We start from the raw sequence: 20,112 nt of genomic DNA on the forward strand, positions 1-20,112 counted from the left end.
GTGAGCATTTCCTCCGGCGTCAAACGTCAAAACACGCAGACGGCACGCCTTCCTTTACCGCTTTCAAAATAAAAGCACCGGTACGGCGCTTATGCAAGTCGGTATTAACATAAAACTCACAAGTTACGGTAATTTTTACAATAGAATGTGTGATTTAAGTTTTGGATTTATTTATGCTGTCGCTTGAATAAGTGCATCTTTGCTTGTTAAGCCTGCTTTCCGTATTTTTGAATGAATTTTCTGCACGAACCCTTAATTTACAAACTAATTTGGTTTTATTTTGGGGCTTTTATTATCACAATGTATGCTTTATCTCCGATGACGGAACTTAAAGGCGTCTTTATCTTTTCTATATTTGTGATATTTTGCCCTGAGCATGATCTGTAAGGCACCAAAATACACAAACTGCACTATTTTTATGATTTAATATGCGATTTAAATTTAGAGTTTGTATATTCTGTCAATCTGTAATAAAAATGAAAATCATCAGATTTGAACTTGCTTGTCAGAGGCGGTATAAAACCTGGTAGTGACAGACTGTCAAGAGAAACAATCAAAAGTATAAATAAATACAAGCTTAATTTTGAACTATACTGCATGGAGCGACTTCTTGAAACTACCATGAGCTGCTCAGACACTGAGACAGTGAAAGCAACACTTGTATGAGAGGGCCAGCGGGATCTCTGTGCTGCTGGCTGCATGACCCCATCTGTCCTTCCGCCATGCAGGTGAACAGCTGAATAGATCATGTTTATTGTCAGTTCACCCCACGTGACATCATACCAGATGTAATAGGAGAGATGAGCCATAAAAAACATAATGTAAATATAAAAATTCATAGATTGATGACTCTGACACTCAGTTTGATATTATAGGCCACCATTAATTTTCACTGATATTACACGTATCAATACTGTTGTTAGCATCAGTGTTGATATCTCAGTATTATGATTACGCTTTTATGGGTTTTTATGATAATGCTGTGCTTTTCAAATCAGAATTAATTGGTACGGTAATAACTAATAACTTAGCAATGAAATGTTTACACAACATCAATAATCATGGCTTCATTACCTCAAATGTTTGTAAATTTAAAAAAAAGAAGAGATTATTTAATATCGATACTAATTACAAATTAAATTTAAAGATCCCCTCCACACATGTATTAAGGCATATATAAAAACTGTCAAATGCATGACTAAAGTAGCTTTTCCCAATTCTAGAGAATATGAATACGCCAGTTTTTTTCATTTCACAAGTTTGACTGCTGGACACAAGATGTTTCCATTCTCAGTCTGCATGCACTGGAGGCTTGAGGTTTGTGAATATTACTGACATACTGAATATTAGACCAGGATTGGCACCCAAATAGTTTGGAATGTCATAAATCGTGCTCGTAGGCCTGCCTCTTGAAATCAGATTTGCAGTTAGCGCAGAGAAAATGCACATTTTCAGCAATGGATGCAAAAACAGCCTTCAAGCGTCAAACTGCACATTCATCACAGCAAAAACCATTTGGAACAATGTGTTTTTATTAGATTTTGTCCAGCCTATAGGTCCATGTAAACCTATGGTCATATCATATTTGTTTCCTTCACAAAATAAGAGAAAAAAAAATCAGGCAACCACCTATTCATTCAGCACCTTTGCTGATAACTGACACACGCTGTCGCTGAAGTCTCAGAAGCTGCATGAAATAAAAAGCTGTTCGATGGAAACTCTCTGCACTAAATTTCCTGCTGCCTCTCTCAAAATACTTTCTTCATATACTTTAAAATAACCTTCTGTTAGCAAATGACACATGTCCAGACACTTCCACATTTGTTTCTTTATACATTAGCACCAAATCTACATGAAATTCACTCCTACTTACAGCTAATCTTAACAACTCATGAATATGTTGTATTTAATACCTTTGAAGTTTTTTGCTCTCATTCTTTTTTTCTACAAGTGTTACATCAAAAAAAAAAAAAAAACCTCTTGATACCATGTTAAAGCAAAGGTGAAGTACAAAATGACTGAAATTAGCAACATATAAGCACAATTCTAAGCATATAATGATGTTCAGTCATTTACTAAACACACTGTGCAAGCAGCTTTGTATTTTCTTTTTGCAAGTACAACATCAGGTCTATGTAGTAGCATTATTGCACACAAGCTCTATCTATCTAAAGCAGCACTGATTTCCAACAAGGCAAACTACTGATGTAGCGGCATCATAAACACCGACTGAAAACAACACAGAGCCAACCAAGTTAGAGACTCACTGAGTGGATCTCGGTGTTTATGCAAATCTTTGTTTGTGGGGATCGGACCCTTTTCTACCATCTTCCCTACTAACTTACAGTCAGCCAAATGCATTTGGCTAGTTGGCTGTATTTGGCACACATAAAGTTACTGTTGACCATAAGTGACGATTGTTTAGAGGAGTTTTGGAAAAGAAGAGGAAGATGGAAATTTACACGTGAAAAAATTAAAAATACATTGTCGGATCATAACGGCTGAATAATGATTTGCTGTACTGTGGCCAAAAGAATATGATTCACATTTATGTTTATGTTCATTGCACCACTTCATAGAAGTATCATGAGTAGAAAATATACAAACGATGTGCTCAACTCTTCTTGTTGCAGTTACAGAAAATCAATATATTCTTCAATCGCATGTTCAGCAGTTTGAACGTGATGTAGAGGACGTTCAACAAATAAAATAGACTAAAAATCCAATCATTGTCCTGAACAAATGGGGTTTGAATGACAAATAAAAGTATTTAAAAAAAACAAGAACAATTACTTTGATATTCTTGATAAAACCTGATTAATTTACTTAAAACTTCATGAAAATAGAGCAGTGTTTGAATCAGATATGTTATGACTTGGTCAAAATTTACTGGCAATTTTGAATGCCACCATCGTCAATCCTGGTATTACAAGCAAATATGAAATAGGGATTAATTTGAAATACTAAATTAGCCATTATTTAGAGAGGGAAGTCTTTGGCACCACATTTGATACTACACCCAAACTGCTTTTAGAATCCATTCCATCATGTACTTAAGTTTACCTTTCGTTTATCCAGGGACAGTGGATATTTTATTTTACTTCACTAAATAACATTTGAATAATAAATAAAATTAGCTTGAGTACATTCAACATATAAACTAGAAATGGTGGAGTAACTGGTTTAGCCTCCACGACAGCTGACCTAGACTGACTTGGCCTTCAACGGACTGACTGTAAATGATCTGCGTGTGCAAAACCAACTTGTCTACTTTACTCCTCTTTAAAAAGTGAACCACCGCAACACTGACATTTTCCCAGCTATAGGCTCACACGCTGGGGTGTGAGACCATTGTGGCTTCTTTTGAATTAGTCTGCAAACAGCACAAAAGAACCATTTCACTTCAGCCTTTGAGTGACATTGGCCAAGGCCACAGCGAATGCCTGCACTGCTGAGAAAGGATACTGGAAATCCAAGATATAGGCATTGCCGTCGATTCGCCCAAACTGCATCACCTAAAAAAGACAGACAAGAGGAAGAAAGCATGTAATAACCAACATATCATCAACTCATCAATATCATCATCAACTTTTCAACTAACAGTTATTTTCATTGACTAAAAGGTCGAGTAACTAACCAGCTCTCCAGTATTTGGACTTCTCATCACATTACCTGTCTACCATCCAGCTCAATCTGAAAGTTCTTTGCTGACTCCTGCGTGACTCGTCCTCCAAAGTCAAGCTGGTAGACCTGGGTGGCTTCGTTCCACAATGGCTGTTTATTGGCCATAACGTAGACAAATCCTTGGCTTCCCAAACTACGGTCCTCTCTTTCATTTGCCTTGCGGCACTTTATCTCCTCCAGCTCACTTGCCATACGCATGCTACGCTTGTTCTTCCAGCTCTTTTTACTACTCTGGTTCTGGTTCATGAGCTCATCGCCGCTAATAAACAGCTCCGGCTCACTCTCCGAGCTGTCCTGGAACTCATTCGTGGTCCTGCTCATCTTCTTGGTTTTATTGAGCTGCTCTCTCTGCCCTTTGGGCTTCTTCTTCTCTCTGCTGCCAAGTCTTGGGCTGGAAATGAGAGTGTTGAAGTCGGAGAGCGCACGCCCTTCCTTTCTGGATTTGCCCTCAGAGACGGTGGGCATATTGGCCTCCTCGGCTCTGCTGTCCAGTCTTTTGCGGCTTTTCTTGTTGAAGCGCTCTGACTCCTGTGGCACAGGGCTTTCATTCAGGGAAGATGGCTCTGGAAAGTTGTTGGCAGACTCCGCTAGATCCTCTGTGGCACTTTTGGAGGGCGGTAGCTCAGTAGGTGGGGGAGGAGGAGGGAGAGGGGGTGGTGGAGGTGGCGCAGTAGGAGGAGGTGGGGATAGAATTGGCTTCTCTAAAATCTGATGAGTTTTGGTAGGGAGGGGAGGCGCTGGGGGGTCTTGCATGGGAGGAGGGCAGGGGTAAGGGTTCCAGGGGTGAAGGTTGACAGGGTGCAGCTGAAGTCCAGCACATGAGCTAGCTCCTGGATACATTGGAGGGAGAGGGCAGCACGCCAAGTTAGCCAGATTTGGAGGATAGCCTGGTGGCAAGACCAAGTTGGGTTCCTGCTGAGCAAAAGGGACAGAAGCAACCACTTCGTTTGGAGAGCACTGTGGTGGAGGGTTCTGTAAGGTCTGAAGAGGAGGACCGCCGTGAGCCACACCCGGAGGAAAAGGCGAGAGGGATATCTGGTAACCTGATGGGAAAGTGAGAGTGCTCGTGCTTGGACTGGCTGGAGGTTTAGTCGTGAGGACAAACGGTAGCTGAGTCATGTCCAAGTGCTGCGCTTGACTGATGATGAGAGGAGGTGGTTTATGAGGTCCCGGTGGAGGAGCTAACATGGTTTGTTCTGGAGTGAGCCAGAACTCCTCCGTGGTGGAGGCATCCCACTGGTAAGGCGGAGGGCGTTTAACCGTCAAGCTGACGTCACCGAGAGTCAACTGACGTACGGATTTTTCAAGGTGACACTGCTGATTTAAAGTCTCATCTTCGGTAAAGGCAGAGTTTACATACACTGTTCTGTCCCTGCTGTTATCAACAGCACCCAGCAGACTGTAAGATGACTGAGAGGCCAGGGGTGAGGCACCTTTAGAGTGCACAATAATGGTGCTGTGATGTGCTCCTTTGCCTGGTGGGAAGTCCTGCCTCACCACCGTTCCACCTGCAATGCCACTACTTGTAGTTCCGCCACCACTAACACTGACACTGGTGCTGCTGCTGTTGCTGCTGCACTGTGTGCATGTGTACAATGCTGTGGGCACCCTCTGCTGGTAGGTAAGCGTGAGTGCACTGTTTATTTTAGCCTTGGAGGGAAGGGTTCTTGAGCTTTCCATCATCTGTGGCACTTTAAGTCCCACGTCCCTGCGGTCACGACGTAGAGTGGCATGAATCAGACTGCTTTCGATTCTCTGAGTAGGAGGAAGGGTAGTACTTACTTGATTGGCTGGATCAGGGTAAGGAGGAGGGTCCCCGCTAGGTATTGAGTATCGAGGGACAGAGAGACGACTCAATGTTGCTGAGCTGTAGGGAAGCTGAATTTTTTTATTCTCAGAGGAAGTGACTTTGAGTGTGGCAGAGCCATGGACAGCGTACGCATTTTGATTGCGAATGAGGCGCCTGCGTGGCCGACAAACCTCCTCCACATTGCCACTGCTGTCAAAGGTTGTGATCCTTTCATACCCCAGAGGTGTCGGGTACTGTAAAGTGACAGGGTGAAGCAAAAATTCATCCTTCTTGAGGCAGGGGTCTGGTGCCAGGACACTTGGGCTGTCACAGTTTGTGACAAGAGTTTGAGGCGCAGGGGCCGCCGCGGCTGCAGCTGCAGACACCACAGTGCCTGGGTATGGAGGAGGAGGATTAACCTTCCTCATCTGGATCTCCACAGATCCATCCATGTCAGTGAAGGGAGGCAAAGTCCGTGGCAGACTTGGCTTGAGAGTGTGTCCATGTTCCCCCCTGCTGAGCCCAGGCTCAGTGGTAGGAGGAGGAATTTGAGGCAGAAGATGAATCTGTTGTAAAGAAATGGTTGGATAGCCAGTAGGAGGTGGAGGCAGTGTCATCTGCATCTTCAGCTGCTGCTGCATTTGTTGGTGCTGCCTCTGCATCTGTTGATGCTGCTGCTGGATCTGCTGGTGCTGCTGCTGGAGCTGCTGCTGCTGCTGTCTCATCTCCTGGATCTGTTGCCGGATTTGCTGCTGCTGCTGTTGCATCTGCTGCTGTTGTTGTTGCATCTGCTCATGCTGCATCTGCATCTGTTGCTGCTGCTGCTGAATTTGATGTTGCTGGAATTGTTGGGGTGTCACCTGCTGTTGATTTTGTTGTATTTGTTGGTGTTGCTGAACCTGGTGTTGTTGATGTTGTTGCTGCTGCTGTTGAAGCAGTGCCTGCTGGTGGTGCAGCTGCTGCAGCTGTTGATGTTGCTGCTGTAATTGCTGTTGTTGTTGCTGCTGTGATTGGGACTGATGATGGTGTTGCTGCTGCTGCTGCTGCTGCTGCTGCTGTTGCTGCTGTTGTTGGTGATGATGCAGTTTCTGCTGCTGCTGTGTCTGCATTTGTTGGGACTGTTTGGACGGCTGTTGGCGAGGCTGCTGTGAATGAGAGCGCTGCAGGTGAGGCTGCGGTGGGAGATGGTGAGGTGGAGGAGGGGGAGGAAGAGTACCAGGAAGAAGAGGACCCATCTCTAGCCCATTGAAGATCACCTGACCAGGGTTTGAGTATCTAGTCGGCACTGGGTACGGTGTTGGAACTGCGTCCTGCCCGTGATCGCTAACAGGGACAGAAGCTGCTGCTGCTGCAGCTGCTGCTGCTGCAGTGGCTGTAGGGTTGGTCAGGACATCAAGCTGAATATTCTGATTGGCCAGAAGAGACTGAACCAGGCCAATACTTTGAGTCGGAGACATAGCCTGAGCCGGACTGTGGATAGGAGCAATGGGAATGTTGACTGTACAGGGAGGATTGTCTCCTGCCACTCCAGAGGGCCCCATTACTTTAAAAAAAACACAGAGGAGAACTGTGTAAGTGATTTTTAACACATACAAAAACTGAGTCAGGTGCACTGAAACTGAATCCAATTATAGTTTGAATATTTTTCTAAACTTCTCAACTGAAAATATTGTGCTTTTATTCATTTACACACCTGGTAGGTCATCCTCATCCTCACTGAACACATTGGGGTTAAACACAGGCAAGCTCATAAAGTCATGAGAAATCTTCCGCACTTCTGGTAGGTAGATTGTCATCTGTCTCGGCTGCAGATGAAGCAGACTTGTCTTATAGATGACTGAAACACAGAAGAAAGTTACGGTGACTCTTAAATTCATCAGTACGGTCAACGTGATGTGGAGGAGTGGCTGACATTTACCTGCACCAAGATTAGCAGGGAGAAAAGAGGCAAGGCCAACAATTTTGAATTTTGTCCCCCAAATGTTGGATGTGACTTGAGCGAGGTAGTTGTGCTTTGAAGGAGAAAATACGAAATAAAAATGAGAGTGACAAAGAAATGAATTAGGAGTGGCCTAGAGGTGTGATATATATTTTTATATTTGTTTTTGATGTCAAAGAAGTAACAAATAGAGGAACATTTTAGGTAAGAGAATAATTTAAGTACATGCAGTATATCCCTCTTTTCCCAGATTCACCATGTAAAGATAAAAAACTAACGCTGGTACTACGGTATCATTCGTGGATAATGCAGATTCACACCTCTGTGATCCCATCCATGGAGAACTCTCGTCGTGTCAGACTGGGAGAGCGAACTGGAGGCTTCTTTGTTGGTAATCGTGGCGACCGTTGCCCTTCCTGATTGGCGCGTGACAGTTTGGGAGATTTTCTCGAGTCCATGTTTATTCTTGGAAATAAAAAGGGTAAATTTTGCAATTATTTTTGAACAATTTTTGAAATGCGACATTTTCAGTTTATGTAATTAATTCCAGTCATGAACTCAATTAGCAAACAAATGCTACAAAAATATCTGCAAACGCTCTGTGACTCGGGCCTGTGTTATGTGTAAAAAAAAAAAAAAACAGGGTTTATTTATGTAATTTCTGACATGCAGAGTTTGGGTGACCTGTTTCCTCGGGATAACTTTGGTGACTTCTTCCCGACCCACTCATCGCTCAACTCAATGTCACTGGAGTCAGAGCAGTTGCAGCTGTCAGTGTATGAGATCATGGGATTCACACACACCTCCTCTGAAAACACAGAAAGGCAAGTTTGAACCGACTCCTCATATGTACAAACATTAAACTAGCTCTGCAAAAAGAGCAATATTAAATGCAAGTAAACATTTAATGGGACCACAGGCTAAATGCAACCTCAGTGCAGCCAGGTCATAGTACATGCTAACCCTGTAACAAGCCTCAGACTATGTTACATCAGAGAAGAGCAGTCATCACCACAGTCTGCATTCGTTCTTACTCAAGGTGAATGATGGCACACCACATGAATATGCACAGCATTTTAAAACAGAGCACAAGTTTAAAGAAATGATCCGGGTGCAGATTTTCATTTCAGCATGACAAAGAACAAAGATTTCTGACCTTTGGGCCCATCTGCTAACATTAGGACTTTTCTTCAGCTTCATCTGTATTTCAAAGCTCATAATCCATTTCAAAGAAAGTTCTGGGAAATACGCCAAGTCAATTAAAATAGTTGGTTTTTTGCCATAAGTTAGATGAAAAGAGTGGTGATACTCTAATGTCTGTTAGATATACAGCTCCAGCTAGCAGCCGCTTAGCATAGCATAAAGTCAAGAAGCAGGGGGAATAGTTAGCCTGCCTCTGTCCAAAATTAAATACACAGTGATACAAAAATGGATTTTCCAAATTGTGTCTCTGGTGTCTGTCAAATATGTCAAAAAAAAAAAATCTTAGTATCTTAGAGTATTTATATATGGAGATCCCTCTCTTGTTAAACAATTTCCCTGTGGGGATCAATAAAGTTTTTTCTGAATCTTGTCATGGCAGCTCCACCAACTTTTCACATTTCTGTTTGTGGACAGACTAAACACACAACACACAACATGTTAAATAGTCAAATTTAGAGGTGTTGTTGGGTGGATTATTTTTTTTAACTTTGGACAAGGCCAAGCTAGCTGATTCCCATTGCTTCCAGTCGCTAAGTTAACGGTCTCCTGGCTCTGGTCTTATATTTAACATACAGACATAAGAGTGGTGTCACCCATGCTCCACCTCTTTGACCATTTTTGGAGTAAATGGGAGAAACCTGTGGGTCACGTCACCATGTTTTATGCAGTCACTGGTTTAAGCCCACCTGCTTTGCTGTCCGTTTTTGGATCCATTATGACAAACTCGGGCCGCAGTTTACTGATGCGCCTTCCTTTGAGAATAGGCACCAGCCCTCCTAAATATTCTAGGTACAGAGTGTAGCAGGGTCCGCCTGCCTCCGGGCTGTCCTCTGCCCTCTTCATGGTGCAGTGGAGCCTCTCATTCCCAGCTGTGGGATAGCTGACAAAGTCACGGATGTTGTTGGGGTCAGGGATTGGAGGCTAGAACAAAGAGAGGAAAGGGCTGTAGAATTGCTGGACACTCAAAGGAAAACACGTCTCAGTCAGCAGTTTTGCATTATCACAATGCAACAAAGTTCTTAAGAAGCTGCCTGCGACTGTTACTGCACAGCGATTATTTCAGGATCAATGCACCTTGATGGTGGGTATGAAAGCAGTGGTGACGTAAGAGCAGAGCAGCGAGGGCATGTTCAGCTTGCCCACGTCTTTCTCCTCTCGCAGGGCGCTGGCGATGCCCTGCTGACATAGAAGCTGGAGGCTGGCCACCCTGTGCTCCACACGGACCACGTACAGTGCTGGTCCACACGCAAGGAACAGACGAGAGTCTCTGTGACCCCAGCAGATGGTGGTGATGGGTCTCTGGAAAACAGTTATTCACAATCAATTCCTACAGCAAACCGCAGTAACACTGAGCCTTTTCACTCACCCTACTGTCTCTAAGCTTTTAGCAATATCAATACCTGATTTGCACTAATATACATTTACAATACACACAAATTTAGTCTATTTTGTCATTTTTTTATGTGTAGTAGCTGCTTTCATTCTACAATTTCCCTTTGAGGCTAATAACATAACCTATCTATGTATGGGATTCTCAATTTTCAGTAAGTTGTTGCCCTCATTTCTCTCAGTTTTATATCTGTTCTCTCATTATTTACCCGCTCTTAACTGCAAAGTGCTTTTGTTTTAAAAAATGCAATAGAAATGAATCATCCATGAGTGACTGAAAACACATTCTGCTGAGTCTGCCGAGGTGCCACTCTCTGTCTTGGCGAAACTGTTTTGAATTAAGCTAAGACTCTTTTAGAAAGGCGACCATTTGAAGGACCTTCTTACCATTGTTACTCACTACAGTGCCACAAGTGTATTTTAAGTAGCGGTGATTCAGTGGGACTCAGGCCTCTTACAATGACAATGTTAAAGCTGTCCTGGGGCTGAGAAATATAGTAGATGATAAACAATAAATGTATTATCTACTTTTTGTGATCACGTCACCATTCAATTCACATTTTGATCATCTTAATAGGCATTAAATTCAAATAATGAGTCAGATTTGTCAAAGAAGGATTTCTCATTGCCTTGCAGTTCAGTTTAATTGACACCAAATAGAGAAACAATTGATTATTTAAATGCTTAAATACTGAAGGTCTTGTGGTTATTGTGATATTCATTTTATTCCATTTGTTGTTCTATTTAATCCTCCTGTTTCGCTCAGTGCGTATGGGACAAACCTGCGCCGGTGTTTCCAAAGTGTAGATGTGTTCTCCTTGGACATTATAGAACTTAACAAGGGCGTTCCTCATGATGGAGGCGCAGGCCGACTCGGCAGGAAGCCCGTGTCTCTCCATGCCGGCCACAGCCAGGAGGTCTCCCTGCGAGCACCACTGCGCCTCAACATCTGTGGAGGGAAGGAGTGCAAACACCTCATGTCTTATGGGCCATATGAGCAACACAATTCATGAACGTACTTGTGAATGTCACAGTGAAACGTGGATTTTTTTTTTTACCTTTCAGCCCTGAGCGAATTACAGCAGGAGAGAGGTCATCATAGTTGTTCATTAAACTGATATCTCCTGATAAGAAGGTGACGGTCAACAGAGGCTTGACTCTGCGAACTTGGAGGAACCGAGAAAAGTGCATCAGTTTTCTGCAGCCAACAGAATGCAACAAGCTGTCATAAGAGCAGTGGGAGAACACGTCTGTACCTAAAGGCAGAATATTGTCGTCAGAGTCTGTGTCGCTCTCTGTGCTGTCCTCGACCAGGAAATCAGGGCAGTTCCAGGACATGCTCACGATGCCATCAGACTCGTGTAAGAGGACATGGGCAAGCATTCGTCCGTGACAGTCCATCACTATCACCTGACCGTCTGCTGTACCAAACAAGACCTGAGGAGGCATTGCACATTAAACTTTCATAGACAAAATGCTCTGGAGCATTAAATACTTGCCTGAAAGAGCTGCAAAAAAACCCCCATTAAACAAGATCGCACTGGAAGAAACAGAACATTACTTCACCCCAGATGTAATTTTTCTTACTAAAGATAGCTTTTTTAATGTTTTATCACAGAAAGAAAAGTTAAATAATGCAAAAAGACAGTGCATACCTGTTGATCATCAGGAGTCCAGATGCCACAGGTGATTTGACTCTCCAGGTTAATCTCGGACGACCAGTGTCTTTGTCCGCTGACCGAGCCGACTAACACAAAGCCATCCCGGTATGCGATGAGCGCTTGAGTGCCATCATGTGACCATGTGAAGTCACTCACCTGGAGGAAAGAAATGTTCATTTTCAAGACATTTGCCTTCGTATACAGGCCATCAAAATACAGCTGTAGTGCTCTCTGGTAGTTTTTCTGTCATCAATTCTACTTCAGATGTCATATAATTCATTCATTCATTCATCTTCTTTACCCGCGCATCCCAATTCGGGGTTGCGGGGGGCTGGAGCCTATCCCAGCTAGCAATGGGCGAGAGGCAGGGTACACCCTGAACCGGTCGCCAGCCGATCGCAGGGCCACATATACAGACACACAGACAGACAACTCACACACTCACACTCACACCTATGGAGAGACCAATTAACCTAACAAGCATGTTTTTGGTCTGTGGGAGGAAGCCGGAGTGCCCGGAGAGAACCCACGCATGCACGGGAAGAACATGCAAACTTCACACAGAAAGGCCCTGCCCGACCCAGGGTTCGAACCAGCAACCTTCTTGCTGTGAGGCACGCGCATGTCATATAATGTTATGGATAATCTGTATTTTCAGTGCTCCCAGGTCACTCTTTTGTCAGGAGAAAGCAGGAAAAAGCGTACCTGGGCTCCTCTGTCGTTCACTAACTCTACAGACCACCTTCCTTCATACTGGATCCATACAAAAATACCTCCTTCCATATCACAGGTGGCCAGCTTCTGAAAGGGTTCATTCCAACGCACCAAGACAACCTGCAAACACCCAAAAGCACTATTACTATTTTTTGCCAGCACAGGTGGCTTTCCGCACAGAGGAGCATTCATGATTAATACACAGTAAGAGCACAATGCTTGAAAAGGCATTTTTCAGTCCACTGCAGCTGGAAGGAGAGTCAGCGTACAGAGAAAATACAGACACAACAAAGATGTTATCTGAATCTGTGAATTGGAAGACAGAACTTATTACAGTGAACGTGGCGCACATGTTATACGTCTACATATGCTCTGGATTCATTTCTTGTCTTGCACATATCTTATTTTTCTCATCTGATTTATATTGAATACAACAGAAGCAAGTAAACATTGTTCAGTGCATATATGTGATATTTTCTACACCACATTTTAATATCGAATGCACATTTTTTTGTCTCAGTACGTTAATGTGCCTTTAGGTCAATGGTATGCCAGACTGGTATGCCACTCAGGGTAAAGTAAAGACCACACCTCACTGTTGTGTCCTCGCAGGTTAAAATTGATTCTCTGGGGTGTAGTTCTGTCCCTCCTGCAGTGACTCGATGTAAACGTCACGCCAACAACTCCTCTCCCGTTCCCTGTGGCGAGCCAGCCCTCCTCATAGTACCGTCTCCGGCACACCGGCTTGTCTTTTTCGCTCTTGGGGACCCGGCCTTTCCATGAAAGGCAGAGGATGTTGGAGTCGCTGCAGAGGATGGGACCATGTTCCACGGCAGCCAACATCCCTACTGAGTGACCAGGCTGGGAGGTAAAGCAGAGGAAGAGGCAAGTTGAAGCTGCAACGTACAACTTTTTTCACCTTATTATACAACCAGATTCAATGTGCATTAACAGTTTGTGTTTCTCTGTGAGCACACCTTTACTTAAAACTGGCTTTTGTTGATGTTCAGGACATTTTGGGTCGCATACTGTAGAAATGGTCAGCAGGAAGCTGGGTTGTGGTTACTCAGGGAATCCATTAGCAACAACAATGCGGACAAGCTTTATGAGGAGATGTGCAGTAAAACAAACCATTAAATAGCTGGGATTGAAAGTTCATTTTTGGGATGTGGTGAGATTATTCTGTCAACTACTGCTTTCAAGGTCAAGAATGAACTTTCCTTTTCAGCTTTTAAGCCAATGTGGATGAAAAGCCCCAAACAATAAAAACTTCCATGTGGGCAAACTGATGCAATAGAAAGGGTCTGGAACAGCCACCAAATGGACCATTTGGTGAGACTGTTCTGTCATTAAATGAAATACACAGGTTATCAAGACAAGGCTCATCAAGTGAAGAGCATGAAGGTGGCTTCAACATTAAAATTCTGTTGCCTAATGGAAACTCCACCCTAAAAGCAGACCCATCAATAACATACAATACATAGGCAACACCTACAGTATATACGCCAGTGGGCGTCACTTTGCTGGGCTGCTTCACAGGCATCAAATTTGTGACTGAAACAAGTTAGAGATGTTCCATCCAAATGAGCTTCCTTGGAGTGAACAGACCTCGCAACAGTGAATCACTAAATGTGCCCTTAAACCAGTGCAATCACCATGGCTGCTGCTCATAGTGTTCTAGCTGTTGTTCTATTATTCACTGTCTATGGAGCGGCTCCAGATGACATCACCACGACAGCCTGTCCTCTGTTTGTGCAGATCATAGACTGAATATAATTTCAACAGTCCATGGTACAGATTCACAAACCATTCACAAACCACTTTATGGAAAGACTGTGAATATTCCACTTGAGGAACTTATCAGAATGTTTGCCGCATTTTAACGTCTGTTTCCCCAGTACAGGCTTCATTCACTCGACTCAGTGCATCAATTTCCAGCCTTGTCCATAATCTACTGAGACTGGACCGCCTGGGCTCACATGTATATTTGCAGTGGAACAAGGTAAATTTCCCAATAAAAATATTGCACACATACTCACTGTTAACTAACTGCCTATTAGAATGCATATTAGAAGCAAACTGGCTCTTTATTAGTCACTATAGAGCACTTATTACTCTGCACGACAATATTCTACAGCTACTAGGCCATCACATTTTCCTCAATAACCTCCTAATTACTGCTAATTGGTGGTAAGTATGGAAGGTGTTGTACATTAATTACAATTTGAATTTATCTTAACCCCAGAATAAGGCATTAATAAGTGCTTTATAATGACTAATAAAGAGCCAATATGCCACTAATAAGCAACTAGTGATGGTGAATATGTGTACCTTTATATAAGGTGTGACCAAAATATTTACTGTAAGGGTTTGTCCACGTACACATAACCCTTTAGCATATATCTTTGTCATATTATTCCCATGTAAGTAGTTTTATGGTTGTTAAAATCACATATTGTCTATCTTATTGCTTCAGCTCTTCATTGCAGCTATGTTATATTTACACTGAGTAAAACAGTCAAACCCCAGACTCTTCTACAATTAGAAATCAAGGTCTGTGAATCTGAATAATCTTTGGCTGCACAGAATGAGTGCATACTGCCTGGCACACTGGTAAGTAGATTGTATAATAATCTTTTAGAAAACGGTCGAGCAACCTGGAAAATGACTGCAAGATTAGTCTCTAAAATGAGCGAAATTCAACATACCTCATAGTTCCTGGGCATGTTGAGTCAAAATTCCTCCATTGAAGGTGTCCATATTTCCATTCAGATGATGCACTGAAGGGTAATGGCTGCTCTGCTCTTGGTGCTTGCAACAAAATCTAAGGGGAAGTAAAACGCATCATACAGCCAGATGTTGTCCACCTTTACATTCACTTAAATGAAGCAGCTCTGCACTTCAGAGTTGGCCGTGAAATGATGGTGAGGGTTCTTTGATGGCAGTGGCCCACCCCATGCCTTCCTCATGTGGCTCTGGAGAGTTGTGTAATCCTGTTGCAATGAAGAAGATGTGGGGGGGGAAAGACGAATAAAAACACCTTTATTCAGCAAGCAAGATAATCTAAGGGAGAGACAGAGAGAGAGGTGGCTCTTGCTTAAAATAGCCGCGTTGTCATTCAGTGCATCAACCTTGAAATTCACAGTTTTTCTCAGTCTCTATGCAACAGCAACACTGCATTGGAGATCAGTGCACTAGGCAGTCTCCATGGGTACTGATACTGTCCGTTCTTCCTATTTTACGTCAAACACCGGAGCAGCCAGGCAAGGATGTGAACTCCTGTAGTCCAATTTCCACATGAAAAAAGACCACTAACCAATTCTAATACAGATAATAAAGGATGAAATAGTAAGATTTCAATCAAAACATCGGTTAAAAACAATTTCCCTCTTGCTTTGAAGATTGTAGATTAACAGCATCCAATAAAAGTCGAAGTATAAAGACGGATCATCTCCTCTGTGAAGGTCTCTCACTATATTACACATTACATGCATTACATCTCTCATTCACAGGCGTCTTGTAGCCCCTCTGACCGCATGCAGCAGTCTGAATTAGACAATGCTGACGAGACCAATGAGCTGCGGTGGAGGAGAAAGAATTGTTCTCATCAGAGAGGTTATATGTTCAAACATGATGCAGCTGTACGTACCTGATACGACTGTAACAGCGTTAATCCAGAGGCAGTCGGCGCACAGTGCGGTCGTGCTGCCAGGCGCTGTTCCGCTGGCGCACTTCGGGGTTGTGGCTTTAAAACGGGTTGCCATGAGGCAGGTAGCACGGAAAATGGACCCCGAACTTCAAGTCTAGTTAAAACGACAGCACCAATACACCTAATAAGCCTGTCAAAAATCACTGAAGGCAAGAATGTATAGTTTAACCAAAAACCTGTACATTTTCATATCGAGTCTGGTCCACAGGCTACTATAATCAATATAGGATTCATTGCTGCACCTCAAAAGGGGGTTTCTTTCATAATGGCAACCTCACACGGCGCACCCCATCTTTGCACTGCAAGTGGAAGTGACACAAGACCTTGATGTGATGACCGACTGTCCTACCTTGCTGCCAGAGTGTTAATTATTATTAATTATACTTATTAGGTAACTGATTGCCCAATAAATTTCCTCCATTTCACATAAGAAGCCTATGACATCAGATTCACTCATGTTGTATATATAAACTGATTTCTGTTTCTTTTTTCTGCACAAAGCCACAAGAACTGGAATAAAATCATCATTAAATCTTTATTGTGATACTGGATAATATAACTATCTAGCACACACAGCTTCATGTCATCAGAGTGGAATCCACCCTCAGACTCTCTTTGCCACCAGTGTCTTGATACTGGTGGAGTACATCACGGCTCATGAGACGCTCGGCAATGGTCACAACCAACTGTATTAGAACTGCAACAATTAGATTAATCATTTGAACTGTTCATCGAGCTCGTTCCATCTTCTCCAGTGTTAACATGCTGCTTGCCTCTTTTTTCATATCATTGTAAATTGAACATGTTTGGGTTTTGGACAAAACAAAACATTGACCCTCACAAAGAGCCAAACACAGGCAAAAAGTCCCGTCCAATCGCACAAAGTCCTCCTTTTTCAGTTCTTGTGGCATCTATGACGACAGATTCATGTGCAAGTCTCTTCAAAGGCATGGATGACGCTGTCGTACGCAGGAGGGGGTGTCTGCGAGGGGAGGAAACCCTTCAGTCCATTGCTGCCCAACCAGAACGAATGTCTCTTGTTTGGCACGAGGGATGCTGAATCCAATGAGTTTGAGGCTGCTGTGTCCTCAGGTGTGGTGAGCTGAGTGTCTTCTCCCATGTCCAAGCTAGGCCTGTTTCTCTTGGCCAGTGGGCGAAAGGTGGAGGTCTCCACACCGGGCTTACTCCCCAGAGGGCCCACTGGCTCCAGAGAGGGCTGTCTGTAGACGCTGAGGAAAGTGCTTCTGTAGAGACCCAGCTGGCCGCTCATGGGGTTGCTTGCTTGTGAAGTGCCAGATCTCTTTTTAGAGCGCCTGGTGATCCTGGCGGTGGCTGTGCGCCTGGATGCCCAGGTCAAAAGGACGTAGACCAAAGCACCCAGCAGCAGGCCCACAAGCACAGATAAACAGAAGGCAAGAATCATATCGCCTGAAAAGGGAAGAAAAAAATCAATGCGGGGTGTCAGAAAAGGGGAAGTACTGAGGGACCAAATAATGGTTGGAAATGTTTAGTGGAATGTGAGGCAGGATGCACGGTGTTGTTCTAAAAATGGGATTAGATGATTTCCCAGGACTCAGCTGCATTTCAAGTTAGAAATAAAATGTTCTTAGCATAGAGAAGGAGCAGTTGCATCAGCAAGAGTGCATCTCATATGTGGCAGGTTTGTTTCAGGGAGTTTAGTTCTGTCTATTGATTTTTTATTGCTGGCCGCTGCTATACTGGGAAGAGTGTTATATAAAATCTTACATCATACCTGCGTGTGGGTTTGCTGTCTATGTATCACTGTGTCGAAGCACAAACTGGCCATATCGTTGGTTTGAGGCATGAAAAAAAGAACTTTTTGTCATCTGATTGTCACGTTGTTCCCGAAATGATGCTGTACTGTACTGTCAATGGGTACCGACTAAAGGAGTTTACTGAATTTTGCACAAAATGTTGTTCAAGGAAAGTTTATATGCACCTTTTCACAACAAGGCAATTCAAAGTGGTTTATATAAATAGAAAGATATAAAAGAAAAACGAGGAATTCATAAGAATAAATCAAATAGAAGATAAAAAAAATGAGCTACTTAGCATAAAATAGAGGACCCAGAGGGAGAAAAAGTTACAGTGCAATGACAGATACACATAAATAACTACAAATGTAACTTAATTAAAGACAAACAGGAAGGTTTTAAGCTGTCATTTAAAAGAACTGATAGTTGTTTTTTGGAAATTTGTTCCAAATATGTGACTCATACTGACTGTTTTGACAGGATGGTGTATTTTGTAATTTCAACTTAATATATTTTGGACCCAAACTTATTTATTCAGAACCCTTTTCTGATTTTCTGAATATGGAGACATCACTCTGAAAGTAATGTTTGTGGGATAAAACAATTTTTTAAGAGAAAATAGAATTTGTCGAGTCAATTGAGGAACTATCACATCTGCATTTTACAATACAACGTGCTACTCTGACATAGCAGCTTTGGTAAATGCTTCCTCAGTCTTCACAAGAAAGAAATACGGATACACTCACCAAGATTAAATGATTTCAGTATCTCCAAAAAGGGATGTGTTTCATTATGGGCCATTATTCCACCATAAACTGATGTGAGACTCCACACTGACTGCGAGCACACAGACGAACACTAAGCTTTTTCCAAGACAGGCTTTTTGCCTTTTTTCCTCTACGGTGTTTGGCGGAAACTTTGCTGTCATGCTTCCTTCCCTCTCTGGCTTTAAAATTAGCAAATGCGTTGCTTATCTGTGAGGGACATAACACTGGGAAACAGGGTTGTTTCCTTTTGCATCATTTCCTTAGGATCAATACTTTTCAACAATGGCTTTATTGGCTTGACTAAAGGCATGTTTCTTGTGTTGCTATACACGGGTTCTTGATACTGTAACTGTACTTGTAACTGTATACTGGTTAAATAAAAAGAAATCATACCCATTAAAAAAAACTACTTCTGACTTAAAACGTATTGGCAATGTGTCCAAGGGTGTTAACAAGGTTCTGGATAAGCTCAAGTATGAAAATGTAACCGTCCACTAGAGAGCCTGCAAGCTATCAAGCTCACAGTCTCTGCAGGGATTTCCTTCAATTGTTGCGCTGTTCCCCATTCACTTCTGCCCTTAGAGTCTCCGGCCTGTCGTTACCTCAAGACAGCCCTCTGCAACCCAACAGCTGATCCAATATACATACAACTATTCCCTTTCCACGAATTAATCAAATATTTACACATCTTCATAAACATAAGCTCTTTTCTAGGATTGACCTTTCTAAAAAATTCAGAAGAAAGAGGCCATCCAGAAGTGTTTTATGTCCTCCTGACTACCAGTAGTTCCAATTTGTCCTCTGTGGAGGACATTTGTAAACCTGAATATCTCCCACCCACTGCATACTACTGAATTAACTAATTTTGCGATCCACAGAGAACATTTAGGACTTCTCAATGATACCAAATGTGAAGGGGTGGGGCTTTGGTACCTTTCATTTATCAAGGAAAATGGCGTCCATCAGTGCAAGCGCATTTTATAGGAAGAGGAAAAGTAAGTGCATAATGCTTTTCACTGAGCAAATTTTGGTTTGAAATGTTGTTGGCATATTTTATATAAGTCTCTTAACAACACATCAAAACATTGTCTGAATTATTTTTACTGTGTTGAAGCATAATATTTAGTGTTAAAAAAACAAACTTCATAAAAAAAAAAAGTTTTCAGTATTCTAATTACCTTACAGAGATTGGGGAATTTATTAAAAAAAAAAATGTGACTGGACAATATTTTTTTCCTGGTAGTCAGGAGGATATGAGGAAAACTGGAGAAATTTAGTTAAGATGTTCATGTGGCAAAAGCAGTCCAGCAGGTGGCGCTACAGCACTTGCAATGAAGATTCATTTGGGGAAGTGCAGCTGTGAGCACAGTCAATGTGATTTGCATTGAGCGTCATACAGCAGTTGGAGTTTGTATGCTGTATTGATCCAGCTGCAGGCTTAACTGGGCTGCATTTGATTTAGGTTATTGAAGTTTTCTAATT

General features: G+C 42.7%; 2 protein-coding genes across 4 annotated transcripts; both read right to left on the reverse strand.

Moving 5' to 3' along the window:
* Window positions 1-1,514: 1,514 nt before the first annotated feature.
* On the reverse strand, window positions 1,515-16,122 carry tulp4b (TUB like protein 4b). Of its 3 annotated transcripts, none has more exons than XM_076748582.1 (16): window positions 16,029-16,122; window positions 15,088-15,372; window positions 12,971-13,240; window positions 12,371-12,499; window positions 11,660-11,821; window positions 11,261-11,441; window positions 11,063-11,170; window positions 10,787-10,953; window positions 9,690-9,914; window positions 9,302-9,536; window positions 8,097-8,220; window positions 7,733-7,877; window positions 7,392-7,485; window positions 7,167-7,310; window positions 3,673-7,016; window positions 1,515-3,515 (listed from the first exon to the last, which is right to left on the reverse strand). In XM_076748582.1, exons 2-16 carry the CDS (start codon window positions 15,103-15,105, stop codon window positions 3,399-3,401), a joined length of 5,463 nt encoding a protein of 1,820 aa, XP_076604697.1. In that variant the 5' UTR covers window positions 15,106-15,372; window positions 16,029-16,122; the 3' UTR covers window positions 1,515-3,398. The 3 variants fall into 3 exon arrangements, with proteins under 3 accessions (XP_076604697.1, XP_076604698.1, XP_076604699.1); XM_076748583.1 differs by having other exon boundaries at window positions 15,088-15,203; window positions 16,029-16,112; XM_076748584.1 differs by lacking the exons at window positions 11,261-11,441; window positions 11,660-11,821; window positions 12,371-12,499; ... (1 more) ...; window positions 15,088-15,372; window positions 16,029-16,122 and having other exon boundaries at window positions 9,690-9,882; window positions 11,063-11,166.
* Window positions 16,123-16,606: 484 nt separating this feature from the next.
* On the reverse strand, window positions 16,607-18,714 carry myct1b (myc target 1b). Its single transcript, XM_076749215.1, has 2 exons — window positions 18,610-18,714; window positions 16,607-17,516 (listed from the first exon to the last, which is right to left on the reverse strand). Exons 1-2 carry the CDS (start codon window positions 18,662-18,664, stop codon window positions 17,014-17,016), a joined length of 558 nt encoding a protein of 185 aa, XP_076605330.1. The 5' UTR covers window positions 18,665-18,714; the 3' UTR covers window positions 16,607-17,013.
* Window positions 18,715-20,112: the final 1,398 nt, after the last annotated feature.

Source organism: Chaetodon auriga, chromosome 14 (assembly GCF_051107435.1).
Source record: "Chaetodon auriga isolate fChaAug3 chromosome 14, fChaAug3.hap1, whole genome shotgun sequence".
Classification (NCBI taxonomy): Eukaryota; Metazoa; Chordata; class Actinopteri; order Chaetodontiformes; family Chaetodontidae; genus Chaetodon; species Chaetodon auriga.

What these genes read in the sequence shown, in the direction of transcription:
- tulp4b (XM_076748582.1), bottom strand. An exon ending in TGAACGACAGAGGAGCCCAG is followed by an intron (nt 11,822 to 12,370) that starts GTACGCTTTTTC and finishes TCTTTCCTCCAG; the next exon opens with GTGAGTGACTTCACATGGTC. An exon ending in CTTTCATACCCACCATCAAG is followed by an intron (nt 9,537 to 9,689) that starts GTGCATTGATCC and finishes TCTTTGTTCTAG; the next exon opens with CCTCCAATCCCTGACCCCAA.
- myct1b (XM_076749215.1), bottom strand. Translation starts at nt 18,664, where the DNA reads ATGGCCCATAATGAAACACATCCCTTTTTGGAGATACTGAAATCATTT. An exon ending in ACTGAAATCATTTAATCTTG is followed by an intron (nt 17,517 to 18,609) that starts GTGAGTGTATCC and finishes TTCCCTTTTCAG; the next exon opens with GCGATATGATTCTTGCCTTC.